Genomic DNA, 16,884 nt, shown 5'->3' on the forward strand with positions numbered 1-16,884 from the left:
TGCTTTTTTTCTTCAGGTAAATACTTAAATACAAGGAAAAATGCTATAGAGCCAACCCAAATTGAATGGGATAAACTAGTGATGCAAGTTTCCTCTCCAATGGAGCTACGTTTGATTTATTTTATTGCTTGCTTTTCATGTGTAAATAAGCCGGTAAACCATGAAGCTTTGGTCATTAGGGGCATCCTTTATCGATTTGAGCAATAGTTGACTGGTTTATCCAAAACTGTTCTGAAGCTCTTTAGATTCTTTTTCATTGTAAATGTCGCTTTGCATCCCCATTGGAGATGCCCTGAGTACCTTAAAGAATTCTCAAGGTTTTAGTTGGCTTCTGAATATCGCAGTAAAACCCTTCTGCTGGCTTCCCAACTTGTCAATTCTTCCGATCCTTTTGTTAGGAGTTTGCTTTTCCTGTATGATAACAGTGCTTGAAAAACCTCAATGCTCAGATTGAACGGATTTTAAAGATGCACATAGACAATGTTGAGGAGCAATAATACAAACATAGCTTAAAGTCTGAATTGTGCAAGCATTATTGTTGGACAAAACATCTAGGATGGTTGAAACTTTAACCATTCATTTGTTCTCTTTATTGTCTTAGAATTGGGAAACCGTAACCAGAAAATTGGACCTCCTCTTCAACTTTGTTGGATACAATGCCCAAAGTCACGAGAGAGAGAGAGAGAGAGAAGAAACTCATTTAAAGAGGGTCCTGAATACCATGAAATATTTCAATATGCTCAAGAGTCAAAAGGATACTCCAACCAGTTCCTCAATTATAACCAAATTATAAAAAAGAAAGAAGAGAAAATGAAAAAAAAAAAAAAAAAAAAAAAAAAAACTAGAGAGCTCAAGACAATTCACAATCTTAAGATGATTTACATATACAAACCCTCAATAAATTCTTAGGCAACACTGAAGGAAGATGCAGAGCTCTCCACAAACTTCCTTGCTCCCTTGAACCACCTCTTGTCTCCAGCTTGAGCCTTACAGATGTAAAGCTTGCCATCTTTCACTGTGGCTGTGATGAGCTGGTGCTTGCCACCTTCATCTCCATCAGCTGTCCTTGTCAACACAGACAAGTAGTAATAGGGTTTCCCATCAACCACTTGACTTGAAGATTCCAATATGTTGGCCGTGGCCACAGCGCCGGAGTCAAAACCACCCTATACCAATTCAAAGTCAAATACCATCAGAATTCACATAGTTGCCACCACTATGGATGTTATATATACGCAAGGTCAGGCAGTCGGCATTTGCTAAAGTAACCATGCATTTTATGGCTGCAGGTAAAAGCTATCTTCTCTATTGAGTATTATTAGGGTCACCAAATTTTATCCGTCAAATGGTGTTCAGTATTTCATTTATTCAAACCACTCAGTGCTCTGTATTATATAGCAAATTATACCTCAGAATCAGTCTTGCCAAAGTAGGCTTGTTTGCCTAGCAAATAGTCCACCTACAAAAAGCAACATATATCAAAACTAAATTGTTAGTAATTGGCAGTATTTAAATGATGAAGGAAATGAAAACATATATATATATATATTGCATTGTCAATGGAAAGAAGGAGAAGCTATCACACCTTGGTGAGGAATTCCTCAGGGGAGCCATAGTCGGTGATAGATTTCTTATCGGTCGGGGTGATTGTGACAGCCACGTTGCTGGTGGTGTCAAAGTTGTCCTCATATCTCAGAACTTGACCAGGGTATTCAACCTCTTTGCTTGGGTTCCATTTTGCAGGAATCGAAAGCTTGAATCCTTCTCCAACGTATGGCAAGAAGTCTGTGTTTGTCTTTGGCTTTCCAAAAACGTTGGCTGCATATGCATTTAATCAGAATTTAAGTTCAATTTGGTCGAGGAAAAGAATAAATATATTATACATGGATCGTTTGTCAAACTGTCAATTTTTTACCATATTTCATAAATTTGTATGTTATGTTGCGAGACTGTCAATACTAAATAATTATTCATATTGAGACTGTTCGGCATGAGAACATTTCTTACCGGATTCACCATAAGCTGCATCAGCAGGGGAAACCTTGGAGCCAAGGGCTGCAGCTCCAATGAGGACTGTGAGAGCCAATCGCCGGGAGACGTTAACGGCACCATCTTCTTCCTGGACAGCCTGCTTCTGAGCCCTGCAGATCACAATCTGGTTCTGCTTGACATTCACCACTTGGCGCTGTGATGAGGAGGACCTGGCAGAAGCTGTAGTGAGTGCATGGTGGTGCAAAAAGCATGCAGTTGAGGCCATTTCCTTTCACTCACTCTCTTTGTGATTCTTGTCTGTGTATAGAGTGAAGTGGGATTGGTTTTGTGGAAGTTGAGTTGTGGTGCTGAGGAAAATTGGCTTTGGATGTGTGTTGTTTGTTTGTGTGATATCTGAAGGCAAATGGTTGGTTAATTTTTTGGATATTGGATCAGGGAAGTGGATGATGGGAAGATTAGATTTTGATGTGGGATAAGGCTGTAGGGGCGCTCATTGGTACCACGTGGCATTGTTCACATGCTGCTTTTTGTACATTTTTTATTTCTCAGTCATATGTATTTGGCAGCTGGACCCTTTGTTTGGTCATATGTATAGGCCCATTTGAGAGCTGGGCCTACATAGTTATGGGCTTCCTTTGAAGTAGAATAGTTCAATTGCTGAAAAATATGTGGACATTAATTTATGACCTAACATTTGTCCTCAAACTTTATGTGGGTAGGTTATATTTAACATTTGTTTCATAATATTCACGTGAATCGCATTGTCGTGCAGTATGTTTCTAGGATAATGATATATAACCGACGCATACAATAATTTTCTCAACTCATAATTATCTAGAATAATGATATATAACGACGCATATAATAATTTTCTCAACTCGTAAGTATCGACACCAAAACCAGAAATTTCTATCTACCCTAACATCACTCATCTCATGCTGCTTGAATTAAGGCTCATATAGAATTCAATAATGTATTTCTAGGAATACAAATTAAGTGAGTGATGATAACAATTCATCATACAATTTACATTTGCAATTCCATTTCAATGGAGTGACTTATACAATGGACACATACAATATATATGAAGAATTGGGAAAATATAATCCATTGTCTAAGCCAAGATATTATGCAGGTAGGGCTTTAATGTGTTCTTATATTATATATACACCAACCCTCTCAATAAATGATTTTTTTAAGGATTTTTCTTATTGAGAGGGACGATTATATACTAAATTTACACACACTACACGAATGCTAAGATTCGAATCCAAAATCTTTCCTGAAGAAGGGAGCAATTGCTCCAAACCACTATATTAGTGATCACTTTGTAATATATATAATAGAATGTTAAAACACATGTGAAAATGCATTGATGTTTTAATTTGTTAGTTGCATGCTACCTACCTACAAGATAATTGCATTAAATTTATTTATCTGTATGAAAATGTTGAAGGCCTTGATTTTTAAGCTCCAACATTGCTTAATTGGTCAGTCAAAATACTTCTTTATTTTTCCTTGACCAGCTCATAGTACTAGGAAGTCATTTAGATTTTGTATGCTTAGCAAGTAAGTATTGATAATTTTATCCAAAAAAGGAAAAAAAACAGAACCAACCAGTAGAAATTAGAATGATATAGTTTGCCAACTGCAAGTCCACACAAGTAACGGGCATCTGGCGGGCGTTGGACTGCGCTTGTATAAAAAGAAAACAAAGATTCCTGTCCTGCACGCCTTTTCCATTTCTATCAACTTGTACTGGAACTTCCATGCTTTCCCCGCACTGCCATCATAATTCATAAGCTCCTACAAGGAAAACCCATCATCTTCTGCTTCTTCATTTTGCTCCAATCTCCTCTGATCAGGTAACCCATCTTTCATTTGGCTCTGGTTTCTGCTCCTCTGCATCTTATTACTCTTTCTCCATCTTCTTTTTATGTTGCGCTTAAATTTTGTAACTTGCTGTAATTTTTTTTCTTCATGGAATTTGATGTTATGAATTGTACAAATGGAGTTGAAAATATTGTTTTTTCATAGTTTCTTCTCTTTTTTCCTGAAGTGACTTTGTTAGAGGGCAGTTGATTTTAGTTCATATGTGAAATAAAATTTCTGGGTCATTGAAATTTTGGTAGAGTTCTGGTGTGTTTGAGTATTGTGAATTGGAACTCTTTCTTCTGTGCTTGCCTTGATTTTGAATATCCCAATATTTATATCTTGGTGGTGTTGGATGGTGGGGCTGAGTCTTTGGTTGAGATACTAAAGTATCTTTACAGGATAGATAGAGCTGCTTTAATCTTCAGATTGGGATACTGGAAGGGCAAAACTTTTCATCTGTGAAGTGTTTTTGTAGGATCTGCAGTGTAATGTTTTAAATTTCTGTATATTCTTTTCCTAGTTAGCTTGGAGTATCTTTTAGGAAATCTTCCGCGGCTTGCCTTTTCTTGGCATAAAAGTGTGGGTCACAGGGCCAATGAGAAATTGGTTATTTAGCACTCTGATGTGTTCTAAGTGACAAGGACTGCCTTGTGCCTCCATGGTAATTAATATAAGTTGGAGACATGGAGGTTAGCAACCACAAATTTTTATCTTCTATTGAGGCAGCAGTTATGTTAGAGCTAGTGGGTATGAAAGCTGTTATTCCTGTTTGTTCTTAGTTGTTTCTGTTGAGGCAGCAATCATGTTTTGTTGTGTCGATGTGATTTGCAATATACTGTGTTTTATTTCATCTTGTATTATCTTTAACTCTTAATTTGAGGGGCTTTTTGTACTCCTCCGTTCTCTTTTATACTTTCGCTTGGTGGTTTCAAGATTTAACCTATAATTCAAAGAAAAGAAATTTTTTGGAAGAAAAATGCTGATGCTACTTGTGGTTGTGTGACCTTTCAAATTTGCTTTTGCAATAATTTTTCTTTTTTTGAATCATCTTCATTCCTGTGGTCTACAGTTTTGGGGAATGAGTCTTGATGGCTGAGAGAACCTGGTTAGATTAGAGCAATTACTAGGAAGTCTGTTCATATGATGTACTCATTCTCTGCTTCTATTATGGGTTTATAAAGGTTGAATAATGCACATGCACAGATCTTTTTGCGTTAATCATGTATAACCCAAATTGACCATATGGATAAGCAATTTCCTTGTATCTGAGGCTTCAAAGTACAATGTTTTACAATAAGTGGCTTGAAGGGAAAAAAGAATTGATATGTCCTTGCTTCCAATTAATTAATCTCATTTAGTGTTGTTATGGTCCCTACTAAGTCTTTTGCATCTCCCATGTGTGTATGTTTCCTATAAACATTTCCTGTATTGAAGCAAGCTTTCAGTGTATTATAGTTTCTGCCATGACCAGAGTTTTGTTCTTGAAGTATAGGAACAATGCCTGAGAAAATAACTCCTGAGGATCTTTTGAACAACATTGTGGGAACATTTGCTGAAAGTAGTTCAAAACAGAAATCTGTGCCACTTTTTGGGGAAGAGACATCAAACTCAGTCACTTCTAAGTTGAACCGGCTATTTGGACGCCAGAAGCCTGTCCACCACCTTTTGGGTGGAGGCAAATGTAGGATCATTATGTTCCAATACATGCTTGAGCATTTTTTTATGCAATTAGAAGTTGTTGCTTCCGCTAATTCTCCTTGCATTGTTTCTCTTTTTATGCCTGAACTATGTAGCTGCTGATGTCTTGTTGTGGAGGAACAAAAAGATATCAGCTAGTGTTTTAACTGGTGCAACTGTTACCTGGGTGCTCTTTGAATGGCTCAATTATCATTTCTTGACTCTTGTGGGCTTTGCTTTGGTTCTTCTTATGCTTGCTCAGTTCCTTTGGTCAAATTTTTCCGGCATAATTAGCAGGTGACGTCAACATGCTCAGTTTTGAGCTTCTATTTTGCTTGGTTGGGTGATGTTGTGTACAGTATAGCTGAATGTTGTGATCTGAGTATTGTGTTCTCCATGGTGGCAGGTCCCCATCTGAAGTACCTCGCCTTGTTGTGCCTGATCAATTATTTGTCAATATTGCCATCTCGATTGGTCATGAAATTAATCGAGCCTTGGAATTTATTCAAGATGTTGCACTTGGAGGAAATTTGAAGCAATTTCTTATGGTATGTTTGGATGATTATATTCTTTTCATACATATGATTGTATATATCATATACAAAGGTGATCTGATTAAGATCCATGTGAGGAACTGGAAGACTTGTGCGTCGGCTGTTAGATTAGATATGAATGACCAGAATAGAACTAATCCACCCTCACTCACTATGCATCTCAACCATCTAAATTTTACCTAAAGACTGATATGCAAGTCCTCAATTTAATTTCTAGAACATCACCATATCTATGTTATGAAAAGCACTTTCTTGGCTTGGCTTTCACTGGTTTCTTGATATTAGCAGTAAATGCATTTTAGGCCTCAAAACCCCATGCTATCATGCTTTTAGTTAACATGACGATTGTAATGAACTGTTGAGATATTATCTCAGGTTGTAGCAAGCTTGTGGGTTGCTGCAGTGATAGGAAGCTGGTGTAATTTTCTGACCGTTTTGTACATTGGTGAGAGATCCAACCACTAATAATATCGAGTCTCTTATGAACTTATGATCTGATGACCATGTGTTCTGTTGATGGTATGGTTAAAGTTTGGGATAACCATGAATATTATTGGAGAGAATTTGATTGTTGTCAGAAGTTTGAATATTGTTACTTCAGCTGCATAATAAAATATGAGTTGTCTTTCAGTATTTTGCACTTGATGCTTCACTTGCTCTACATGGAATTGAAACATAAGTTCCTGTTAGTAGTAAGTAGTATCCTTAGCCGTAGTGGTGGAAAATTAAGCTCTCTCTCTCTCTCTCTCTCTCTCTCAGAAACCTGTGGCTTCTGAGGTAAACTCATGCTTCTAGTCTCATTTCAGTTTAAAGATGATATTTGATGAAGTATGTAATTCCTTCCTTTTGGATTTTATCACTGGAATTTGTTTATTACTAGTGAAGAGTATACATATACTGTAATATTCATGAATGCTGTATCTTAAAAAAGAAAAGAAAAAGAAAATATGATTACCTCGTTGAATTTGGAAGCGGTTTAGAACTGCCATCAACTTAGGATCATGGTGCCTTTCTTGCTGAGGGTAATTATAGAGTTCTTTTATTATTCATGATTTATCTATCTGATTGAGCTAGACATGCTTATAAGAGTTATATGAAGCTTACTGATAATCCGTCTTTGCTTTTATGGTACATAATATGGTTTTTATTAATAATATTGTTATCCTGGTATATATGGAAGAGAATTGATATAGGTCGTTGTTTCTTAGGTTTTGTTGCTGCTCACACATTGCCAGTTCTGTACGAGAGATACGAAGATCAGGTCGACAACTTTGCATACCAGGTCCTTGGGCAGCTTCAACATAATTATCGGAAGCTCGATACCGGTGTCCTCAGCAGGATCCCAAAAGGAAAGGTCAATTGGAAGAAGCATGATTAGATACGTTTAGCAACATAAATAATGTTTAGCCATCTCTGCAGTTGATTGGAAAATAGCATGTTCCAGCAGAGGGAAAACAAGGGGTGAAAAAACAATTAAGTATTATTGTTTATAGGGTCAGAAACTGGACAGTTGTGATTATTCCATGTTAGTAAAACCGTTCAGTTATTGTGAAGGTTCAAATTCATCTTCCATTTGATCAATTCTCGTTTTGAGAAGTAACCATTGCAGAATTAGCATTAGCTTAAACCAAAACCAAGAGGTTAAAACCACATGCAAGGATCAGTTGGGTTGAAACCATGTCAACTGGTTTCAACTTTCATTTTCATGGAAAGAAGAACGGGGCATCTGGCTTTCTTTATTGAAAATCAGGACCACATCATAGTTGGTGTGTATTTTACCATTACCCTGATGAGGAAATCTTGGGTAGTTTATGTAAATGAGTCGTATAATACATCACGGCTGAGAGTCACCCACACATGTTAGTATATTTCTGTCTTTCCCTGAAAACATTATAACATCCGTTACTCTAGTACTAGTGCAGTCTGAGTAACGCCAATACTACCACAGGCACAGGCACTTTTAATCCTTCACCCCTATTGTTACTTTTGTTTTGCCAACGTCTAACAGTTGTGTAAAAACAGGGTTTAAGTTAGAATTTTGAGATTTCAATTACTTGTGGCTACACTACTACAATAAAGTTAATAGACAACGGGTTTTAGCTGGTGTTGAAAGTCTTCTAAAATCGTTGAGGTTGGGAGTTTTCTACCTATTAATGACAACGGTAAAAAACCATTGTAATATGTCACTTTCAACAACTGTTTTTCTAAAACCGTTGTCAATTCTCATATATAAAACGGTATACAAGAGCGACCGTTGCAATATGACCCTTTCAATAATGGTTTTGCTCAATAACCGTTGTAGTATTATGCTTACTGTTCAAACTAACCGTTATAAAATTGAACTTTCACAAGAGTTTCTCTGTCTATGGTCGTGGTGAAGGCAAGGCTATGAGGTGGGAAGAACAAGACTGTGGAGAGAGGTAGACGCGAGAGACAAGAGATAGAAGAGAGAACTATCGGGGCTTAAGAAAAAATATTAAATCACTGTTCACTCCGTGTTTTTTTTTTTTTAAAAAAAAAGCTTCAATTACAACGGTTCAAACAAAAATCGTTGTGGAAAGTTGTAAAATAAAATTAGAAAATCACACCCTAAACCACAACGCTTAAAAACCCCTTTTGACAACGATGACGTAATAACCATTGTAGAAGAAACAATTACAATGATTTCGGAGCCAACCATTGTGTATTCAACGTCGTCTTTTTGAATATTTGTAGTAGTGCTAGTAATATGTAACTATAAGTAAAGTTGAAAATTTAAAGAACAAAAGATGATGAAGAAGTAATTGGTTAATTAACAAGCTTATACTGATTCTCGATCGATGAAAAGGTTGTGGACCTATTGGTACAATGAAAGAAAACAAGAAAAAGCTAGCTAGACGGCCTGTAGAGAGGTATAGCTCTAAACAGTAAAGCTGTAAAGATATCATTACAAGGTCCAGAAAATTATGGGAGAATTTTCCACGTTGTTTGTCCTACTTTCAGATCAGTAAGAGATCTCAGACATGCACATATAGCTAGTAATGTTTTTGTTTATAATATTTTGCTGGAATTTTTTTTTAGTACAAACGATTAGGGGAAATGAACTTATACAAATATTTATTAGATGTGTGTAGGTTTTAAATCTTTGTTCATATGAGTGGAGATAGAAAAACTCAACCAATTACGCTATAACCCGCTGAGAATTTTGCTGGATATTTACATATGTGAGATTTGAGAACCTTAAGGGCATGTTTGGCAGGCTGGACTAATCTGGACAGTGTTAAATAACATTTTAAAACCCACGTTTGGTGAAAGAGGGACTAACATAAATAGGATTGTATAGTCCACTGATGAAAAAATCACCGGACTCGCTCGTCCAATACTGCGAGGATGAAAAGCAGTTCGCAAAATAGCGAGCGTGCTATTTTGAAACATCGAGTTCAACCCACACAGCGACCTTCATGAGCTGCTCCTGGTTGATGAGGATCCTCCTCGTTCATGTCGGGCAAGATGGCGGTGAGTAGATCCTCGAATTCGATGGTGCCGTTTCCGTTAGCAACAAGGATGTGGAGCTAGTCGCCGGTGGGCTTGAGGTTGGGAAAGACCTCCATACCTGCCGATCTGAGTACAGAAATGCTTGTGTAAGAAAATGGGTCGACTATTCCACTGATTGCGATGATACCAATCCCTCATATCCCTTTTATGATTTTGAGAAGAAGGAATTACAAAAACAAAGCAAGCAGGGACCTTATTATGGTTACTGGATTCGCAGGGTATGCTACCAGGAAGAAGGAAGGGATCAAAAAGATCCCAATTGTGTTTTGGTATTTTTTTAATTTTAATTTTGTGGTGTGGTTTGTCAAAAGTTGTGGTGTGGGGTTAGTTGGGTTTATTCTAATTTTCTCTTTGGAAATCTGGAAAGAAAGACACAGCCAGAGAGAGAGGAAGACAGACGGGAAAGAAAGGCAGAAGGAGAGGGAGGAAGGAAGAAGGAAAGAACGAGATAATGGTTTTTTTATTTTTTAAATAAAAAATTAATTTAAAAAAAAATTCACACATCAACCCCAATTAAATATCCCTAATTAAATATAAATATTTTTTAAGTCAAAATATTCAATTAAATTTAAATATTACAAGAATTATTTTTTAGTCCGACACAGCACCAAACATAGGTCTTCACTATTTTACAATCTAGCTTCTTAGTCCGACACAGCACCAAACGTAGGTCAGTACTTAATCCAGCTTAGTCCAATCCGAATTAATCCAAGACAGTCTTAGGATTTAATCCAGTTCATGACAGTCCGTCGTACCAAACGACCCCTAAGTACTAGAGTCAGTCGAATATTTGTGAGGTAACCATGTGGTCAACTGGTCATCACTTTTTTGTTTCTTTCTGGAGTCAGTCGAATATTTGTGAGGTAACCATGTGGTCAACTGGTCACCACTTTTTTGTTTGTTTCTCTGACATGTGCGATTTGGTGAAGATATGTTAGATGGCAAACACAAACCAGATCTTATATTTTTGTATTTGGAACATCGACAAAATAATTAACAAGCGACAGCCTGCAGCCAGTATGAGCAGTGACTCTATATCATGTGGGATTCTCAGTAAGGCGCGGATCCAAATCTAACACAGTACTTTCACATGATGTTCAAGTACATATTGTTTGCTTCTGCTGATTAAATAGTCGAGTTGAAGTCGGCAATTAGCAAGTGGTATTGTGTATATTTCTCTAATCATTAATCTATATATAGACCAAAATGAAAAAACAACTATACTTTATTTTTAAACTCTTTGTATTAATTATAACTTGGGCGAATCTGTATCGACATCAATATCGAACCATCAATAGCATGATAAATAATCGACATAACGTGTCGATATGAATCCCACCTCAGCTAAATCATGAGTGCAGAGCATATGCACAAATAATTAATTAGAGCTAGACTTCCTAAATCATGCATGAACATGTTTAATTAACAGTGATTGGCCTGCAGGTTTCACAAAACATCTGTGGCTATAGAATGAAGTACGTTGCATCTATAAAAGTCGTATGTGTATTTTCAAGGCGATATCGATTGCATGGATGGTTGTGAATAAAAGAGGACCAAAAATATCAAGATATACATACACCTGCATATATATATATATATATATAGAAATGTATATATAATATCTAGAGCCACCTGTGTGTGTGGAGTGGACATGAGGAGAGAGCTCGAGAGAGCGTGCATGGACTGCTGATTCCATGCTTGGAATGTGCAATGCAGCCACCTTCCATGAGTTTAGCTCACGTAGCGGGCCCTCACCTGCCTTTTAGCACAAATGTGTGGAGCTACCTTATTATATATATATATATATATCACCTCCCTTTCTCTCCTTTTCACTCATTATACATACAAGATTCTCTCTGAATAATCTCTGCCTTCTCATAATCCTCAAGAGGCATGTAACATGTATATAATACACACAGATATCTTCTTTGAATGTTTATTTTCCAAAGGGAAAAGAACAAGTTTTGGAATAATTACAAGTTGAGAACTGTCATTAGATGATACGTATATATAATCTTAATTACTCAGAGGTTAATTAGAAGTTTAGAACCTACCTATAGAGGGCAGGGAAACGTTTGAAAGATTGATGTATATACGGCGATATATTCGTGTCTGCAAACCATGTATGTCTGAAAGACGTATATTTATGTCTGCAGACGCATGTATATATACCTACATGTCATCAGCTACTACCTCTTCTGTGCATGTACAGCACCATAGACATGTATGGGACATCAATTAAAAGCTAATCTCTTTTAGAATCGAACATGGCTTGGACACACACCTTCACACACACACACACACACATATCTGTTTCTGTTTATTTTTCCATACATATATATGAATTATGATTCAAACACACAAAATATTATGTTGTGAAATATTGAAATCCACATTTTGAAAGGGTTCCAAACTAGAAGAAAACTTAGCAATTGCCTTTTTCTTTTTTATGCATGTATATATGTATATTATTGGTATTAACCCTTAAAACTAGAGATTGCTCGGTTCATATCTTTTATGCAATGATGATACCAAAACTTGAATTTGGTGTATTATAAAGTAGTGATGTTTAACAAATACATTATACTTATGCATATACACACACACACATATGTATATCTATCTATATATACGTACACAGATGCATATATGTAGTCGACGATACATTTTCGTAGATATCTACAATATCAATCCGCATATCCACAATCCTTAAAGACATGATATCTTATGATGTGAAGCTGAGAATCTCTCCTACGCAGGGGCGGAGCTAGAATTGTAAGATTGAGGGGGTCGAGATAGAAAACACAAGTATATCAAATACATACAAGTGTTCAAAACGCATGTTAGAACTAAATTTTTCAAAATTAGTCATGTCTAATTATTTTTAAAGGGGCCATTAATTAAAATTACAAGTTGTCTATTAGTAAGTTGTAAGGGATCAAAAAAATGGAGGGCTCAGGGCCACTCCTGGCCTAGGAGTGGCTCCTCCACTGCTCCTGCGTCTTATCTTTATGAGTCTATAAAGAGGGGAAGGACTTGAGTTTCATGAATTAAAAACCACTAATTGATTTCTCAAATATACAGGTATATCGATCTTTCGCTCATTTCTGTTCCCAAATGGTGATTTTTACCAGCAAGAAACCTGGCTTTTCCAAGTTGGTTATGAATGAGGACCAAGTCCCAACTCTCTCTCTTTATACAGAAAATGATGGGGACGACGATGATGACGACGATGATGGAGGAGATGTGGCGCCAGCAGCATAGTTATCATAGATTCATAGTGTTTATGAATAAGAGTGGCTTAAGCTTTGATACTTTCATCAACTTGAGCTGAACAGAACATTTGGCAATATATATATATATATATATATTGTAAAGAATCAGCTGCATGTTATAAATTTATATTCATAGGGCAACTATTTTGTAGCATACCATAATATTAGGTGTATGCATGCAATTTAAATAAGCAAAAGATACCTCCGGTGTGCTTATACAGTCATACGCACCAGAGCCATCTGAGAAAAAAGAAGAAGAAGAAGAAGAAGAAGAGGAGGAAGAATTCAGGTGTCTATGTTTTACGACTTTTGGTTGTCTGGGGTGCTCTTCCCCTTATATCATCCTCATCATGAGTTGGACAGCTTCTTTTTATTTTGCAAAGGGCCAGAAAGAGAAAAATATTACTTGTATATGATTACTGAGATCATGTATGGCAGCATGCTGCAATATTAAATTTTAATAATAATTAGTGATATCTACTTATTCGGAGTACGTAATATCAATCTCTCTCTCTCTCTATTAATTATGTCTATCTCCCCGTAAGTCCATCCATTAATATATCATGGCAACTGAAGAACATGGATCTTTTAAAGGATTTCTTTATAGAGTTAATTATCTTCTTGATCATTTCAATTTCCCCCTTTCAGTTTTGTATTATGCTCAAGCATGGATTTATGTTAATTCATTTTCCATTACTATAGCTGAGCATAAAATCCGTGAACTGAGTTTAGAAAATGTAAGTACTGTGTTTTTTTCCTTCTTAATTATATTTGGTTATCTTGTCTGCTAGGGTTTTTCTGATTTCTTGGGTTTATTTTTCTTGAAATAGTTTGAAATATGTGAGGTTTGGTGCTTGATAGATTCAGGTTCACTTGTTTTGCAGCGAACGTCATTCGCTACCTTTCGTTACATTAAGTTCATTTTGAAATTTGAGACAAATAAGGTATTGATTTGTGGAGAACTGCTGAAATTTTAATTTGAGGGTTGTGAATCTGTGATCATAACTTCAGCTTGGAGAACAATGGCTAGAGGAGCTTCGGTACGTTTATTGCTTTATACAAAGTTGCCATATAGGCTAGCTGGGAATATTGAAAACAAGTTGAAGAAAGTGCTTTCCTTGCTTTACTTTTGTCCGCATCAAAAGGGTAATTAAATTTTCTTCCTTTTATGACTGCATAGCTGCATAGTTGCATAGCCTTGTCCTTTTTCATGTATTCTGAAATTCGTTGAATGTATGTATACTTTGTGTTTGGTACACTTTGTACTAATAATATGCTAAGGCGCAGCTTGTTATGCTTGTTCTTTTCAACTATTCTGTGAGCCCGATAAATAATAGTTCATTATTTGTTGCTTCACTTTGCCAATATTGCTTGAGGTGAGTTACCTCAAGCAAGAGCATGATCTTGGACTGCAAATTTTCATGGTTATTAAGTTTGTAGGTCATTTTAGAGCATTAAATCGACATAAAAAGATCTAAATTTCTGTTATGTGAAGATTCATGCGATAGGATTAGTGAGCTGCCAAGAAATACTATTGTCATTCAGGTATTTGGGTTGGATTGCTCCTTGTTCTTGTTGTCTTTTGCACTTTACAGTAATTTGAGAACATTTTTATCTTCTATGCAGGCTCAGAAAGCAGAGAGGGATGCTACAGATTTATAAACTTAGAGTTTGGTGAAAAGGTAAAACATGAATTGAAGTTTTAATTGTAGTTTATGTGACTTCAAAGTTGATGAAATAATATATTGGTCTATTATCTCTCGTCTTTTGCAGTGGGAGAAGGGAAATAGCACATACACCCAACAACAACTTGATGAACTGAGAAATGAATGGGTAGAATTTGTGAGTCATCGCATGTACTAGCTATATATGTAGTTACCTAGTCACTATTTTGTGAATTTTGGCTATAAATAGTTAGCCCTAGTCACTATTTTGTGAATTTTGGCTATCGATAGTTAGCCTACCTATATGTAGTCATCATGGAGTAACACTATATGTTGTATAAATGTGGTAGGGTTTTGAACTATGACAGAATTGTTAAAGTAAGATGTATCTTAAGCTTTTATGAAAAATGCAGGTTTTTGAGTATGAATAGTCCATTTGGACCTCAATATCCAGGTTGTATGTAAACATGGGTGGGTTTCTTGTTCCACAGAGGTATAAAATCATCTTCCCAATATGCAAATCCAAAATAAAACTACGATTTACCTTAAAATAGCAACGTAGAAATAAGTGTAAGTAGAAATAAGGATGACACGTCAAATTTATTTTTAAAATATAGACGTAGTAAGTCTAGAACTACGTCCATTTTTATTATCAATTTGACATTGTAAGATTCATACTACGTCTACGACACATACCACATCGCTTCTCAAGTAATACTTGACGTAGCTGTTATTCAAAAACGTCTATTTTATTTTAAAAAAGTGACGTGGGATAATACTTCCTATGACGCTTTTTAAGATATAGGGACATAGAATGTTGTTTTAAGCATCGATTTTTCTTCTAATGGAACTCGAACGAAGTTGCCTTTGGACAAAAAACGACGTGGATTAATATATTGCACGGTGGTGAATCACCGTCGTGGTTAAGGTTTTTAAACCATGTCGGTAGAGTAGACATTGCTTTTTCACCTTGAACCACGACGGTTTTCCACCGTCATTGTTTTCAATTTTTGGCATAGTGTATATTGCCTCGATCGTCATCGTATCGATTAGTAACACCAAAAATACATCAAGAACTTATAGGAGAATATTAACCTAGCTATATTTCAGAGTCAGAAGATAATCTAATTGCTTTTGTTGTTATATGCCCTTTTCTTTCACATATAACAACTAGCTAAGGCAATATCTAATATTTATGAGACTTGCTATAATCCTATCATCATGCTCTAACAGAATCTAAGTTTATTTTTTTTTTTCTCATGAAACTTACAAAAGCTTGAGATCTCTAAACACACCATTCCACCTAATCCATCTCATACAATTTGAACAAAAGTATATGTGGGTTGATTAACCATATATAGTCATATAATAAGAATATATGCATGCATAAAAAAGAAGTGTCAATAGGAATGTAAAAAAAAAATTTGATGACTAGCTAGGATTGTATTGGATTGGAAAAGTCATTAATCTAAGATATGTTGTTAAAGGAGGAAATGAAGGTCGGTGAATGATTTTTCATTTTGGGGGCGATTAGGAAGGATAATTTATAAAATGTTGCTATCCTACCATTTTGTGGGGATTATGGGATAAGTTTTCTTCATTTTTTTTAAATTTTTTTTTAGGACCTTTCCTATTGAAAGGGACGATAATTAACATATTAAACTTACACACACTACATGGATGTTAGGACTCGAACCCAAGACCTTTTTTGTGATCCAAACCACTACTAGTGGGTCCTTTACAAATAAGTTTTCTTCATGAGTAATCTATTTTTTACCTTCAACATGACCATGGGTTTTTCATTTCTTCCTATAAGACCATCCACAATGGTAAGGTGTATATTGAGGTGTATGTCAAATATACACATTTGGTTGCCGGAATGTCCTGCAATGGGGAGGTATATATGGCTATAAATGTACATCACAACCATGAGATGAGAAAAAAAGATACAAAAATGTACATCTAATTTTACACCCAGCCAAGTTGGTCCCGTAACATAAAAGCCAAGAGAGAAGAGAGAGGAAAGCTAAAAGATGGGGAAGTTATTAAAATGGTAGGCTCATGGCGTGGAAGTTCTTCTCCAACAAATCTCTAATATATGGCCATATTTCATTCAAATTGAAATATGAAACTAATAATTGCACTGATCAATGGTGAAGAATAAATTCATATCAAAACTGACGATTCATATTAATTTTATTTACATCATATTGAATGAAATTATATCTTATCAGAATTTTAAAATTTTTAAGTCGATTTGTTCAGAAAAAATAATTAAACCTAACACACACAAAATTAACCCCAAAATATTAA

At 35.8% G+C, this 16,884-nt stretch overlaps 2 protein-coding genes across 4 annotated transcripts; one reads left to right on the top strand and one right to left on the bottom strand.

Moving 5' to 3' along the window:
* LOC18783211 (oxygen-evolving enhancer protein 2, chloroplastic) lies at positions 697-2,547 on the bottom strand. Its single transcript, XM_007215765.2, has 4 exons — positions 2,008-2,547; positions 1,586-1,818; positions 1,409-1,459; positions 697-1,166 (listed from the first exon to the last, which is right to left on the bottom strand). The coding sequence occupies exons 1-4, from the start codon at positions 2,255-2,257 to the stop codon at positions 906-908; spliced, it is 795 nt and encodes a 264-aa protein (XP_007215827.1). The 5' UTR covers positions 2,258-2,547; the 3' UTR covers positions 697-905.
* On the top strand, positions 3,651-7,679 carry LOC18782489 (reticulon-like protein B8). 3 transcript variants are annotated; one of them, XM_020560258.1, is made up of 6 exons: positions 3,654-3,857; positions 5,355-5,548; positions 5,661-5,841; positions 5,951-6,092; positions 6,474-6,543; positions 7,307-7,679. In XM_020560258.1, the coding sequence occupies exons 2-6, from the start codon at positions 5,365-5,367 to the stop codon at positions 7,474-7,476; spliced, it is 747 nt and encodes a 248-aa protein (XP_020415847.1). In that variant the 5' UTR covers positions 3,654-3,857; positions 5,355-5,364; the 3' UTR covers positions 7,477-7,679. The 3 variants fall into 3 exon arrangements, with proteins under 3 accessions (XP_020415848.1, XP_020415847.1, XP_007215866.1); XM_007215804.2 differs by having other exon boundaries at positions 3,655-3,857; positions 5,360-5,548; XM_020560259.1 differs by lacking the exon at positions 6,474-6,543 and having other exon boundaries at positions 3,651-3,857; positions 5,360-5,548.

This window comes from Prunus persica, chromosome G3, assembly GCF_000346465.2.
Source record: "Prunus persica cultivar Lovell chromosome G3, Prunus_persica_NCBIv2, whole genome shotgun sequence".
In the NCBI taxonomy this organism is placed as follows: Eukaryota; Viridiplantae; Streptophyta; class Magnoliopsida; order Rosales; family Rosaceae; genus Prunus; species Prunus persica.

Bases quoted from the DNA above. Each gene is read 5' to 3' on its own strand.
- LOC18783211 (XM_007215765.2), bottom strand. From the start codon at position 2,257: ATGGCCTCAACTGCATGCTTTTTGCACCACCATGCACTCACTACAGCT. The intron at 1,819-2,007 runs GTAAGAAATGTT...ATGCATATGCAG, and splicing joins TGCAGCTTATGGTGAATCCG to CCAACGTTTTTGGAAAGCCA. The intron at 1,460-1,585 runs GTGTGATAGCTT...TGCTTTTTGTAG, and splicing joins CTGAGGAATTCCTCACCAAG to GTGGACTATTTGCTAGGCAA.
- LOC18782489 (XM_020560258.1), top strand. From the start codon at position 5,365: ATGCCTGAGAAAATAACTCCTGAGGATCTTTTGAACAACATTGTGGGA. The intron at 5,549-5,660 runs GTAGGATCATTA...TGAACTATGTAG, and splicing joins CCTTTTGGGTGGAGGCAAAT to CTGCTGATGTCTTGTTGTGG. The intron at 6,093-6,473 runs GTATGTTTGGAT...ATATTATCTCAG, and splicing joins ATTTGAAGCAATTTCTTATG to GTTGTAGCAAGCTTGTGGGT.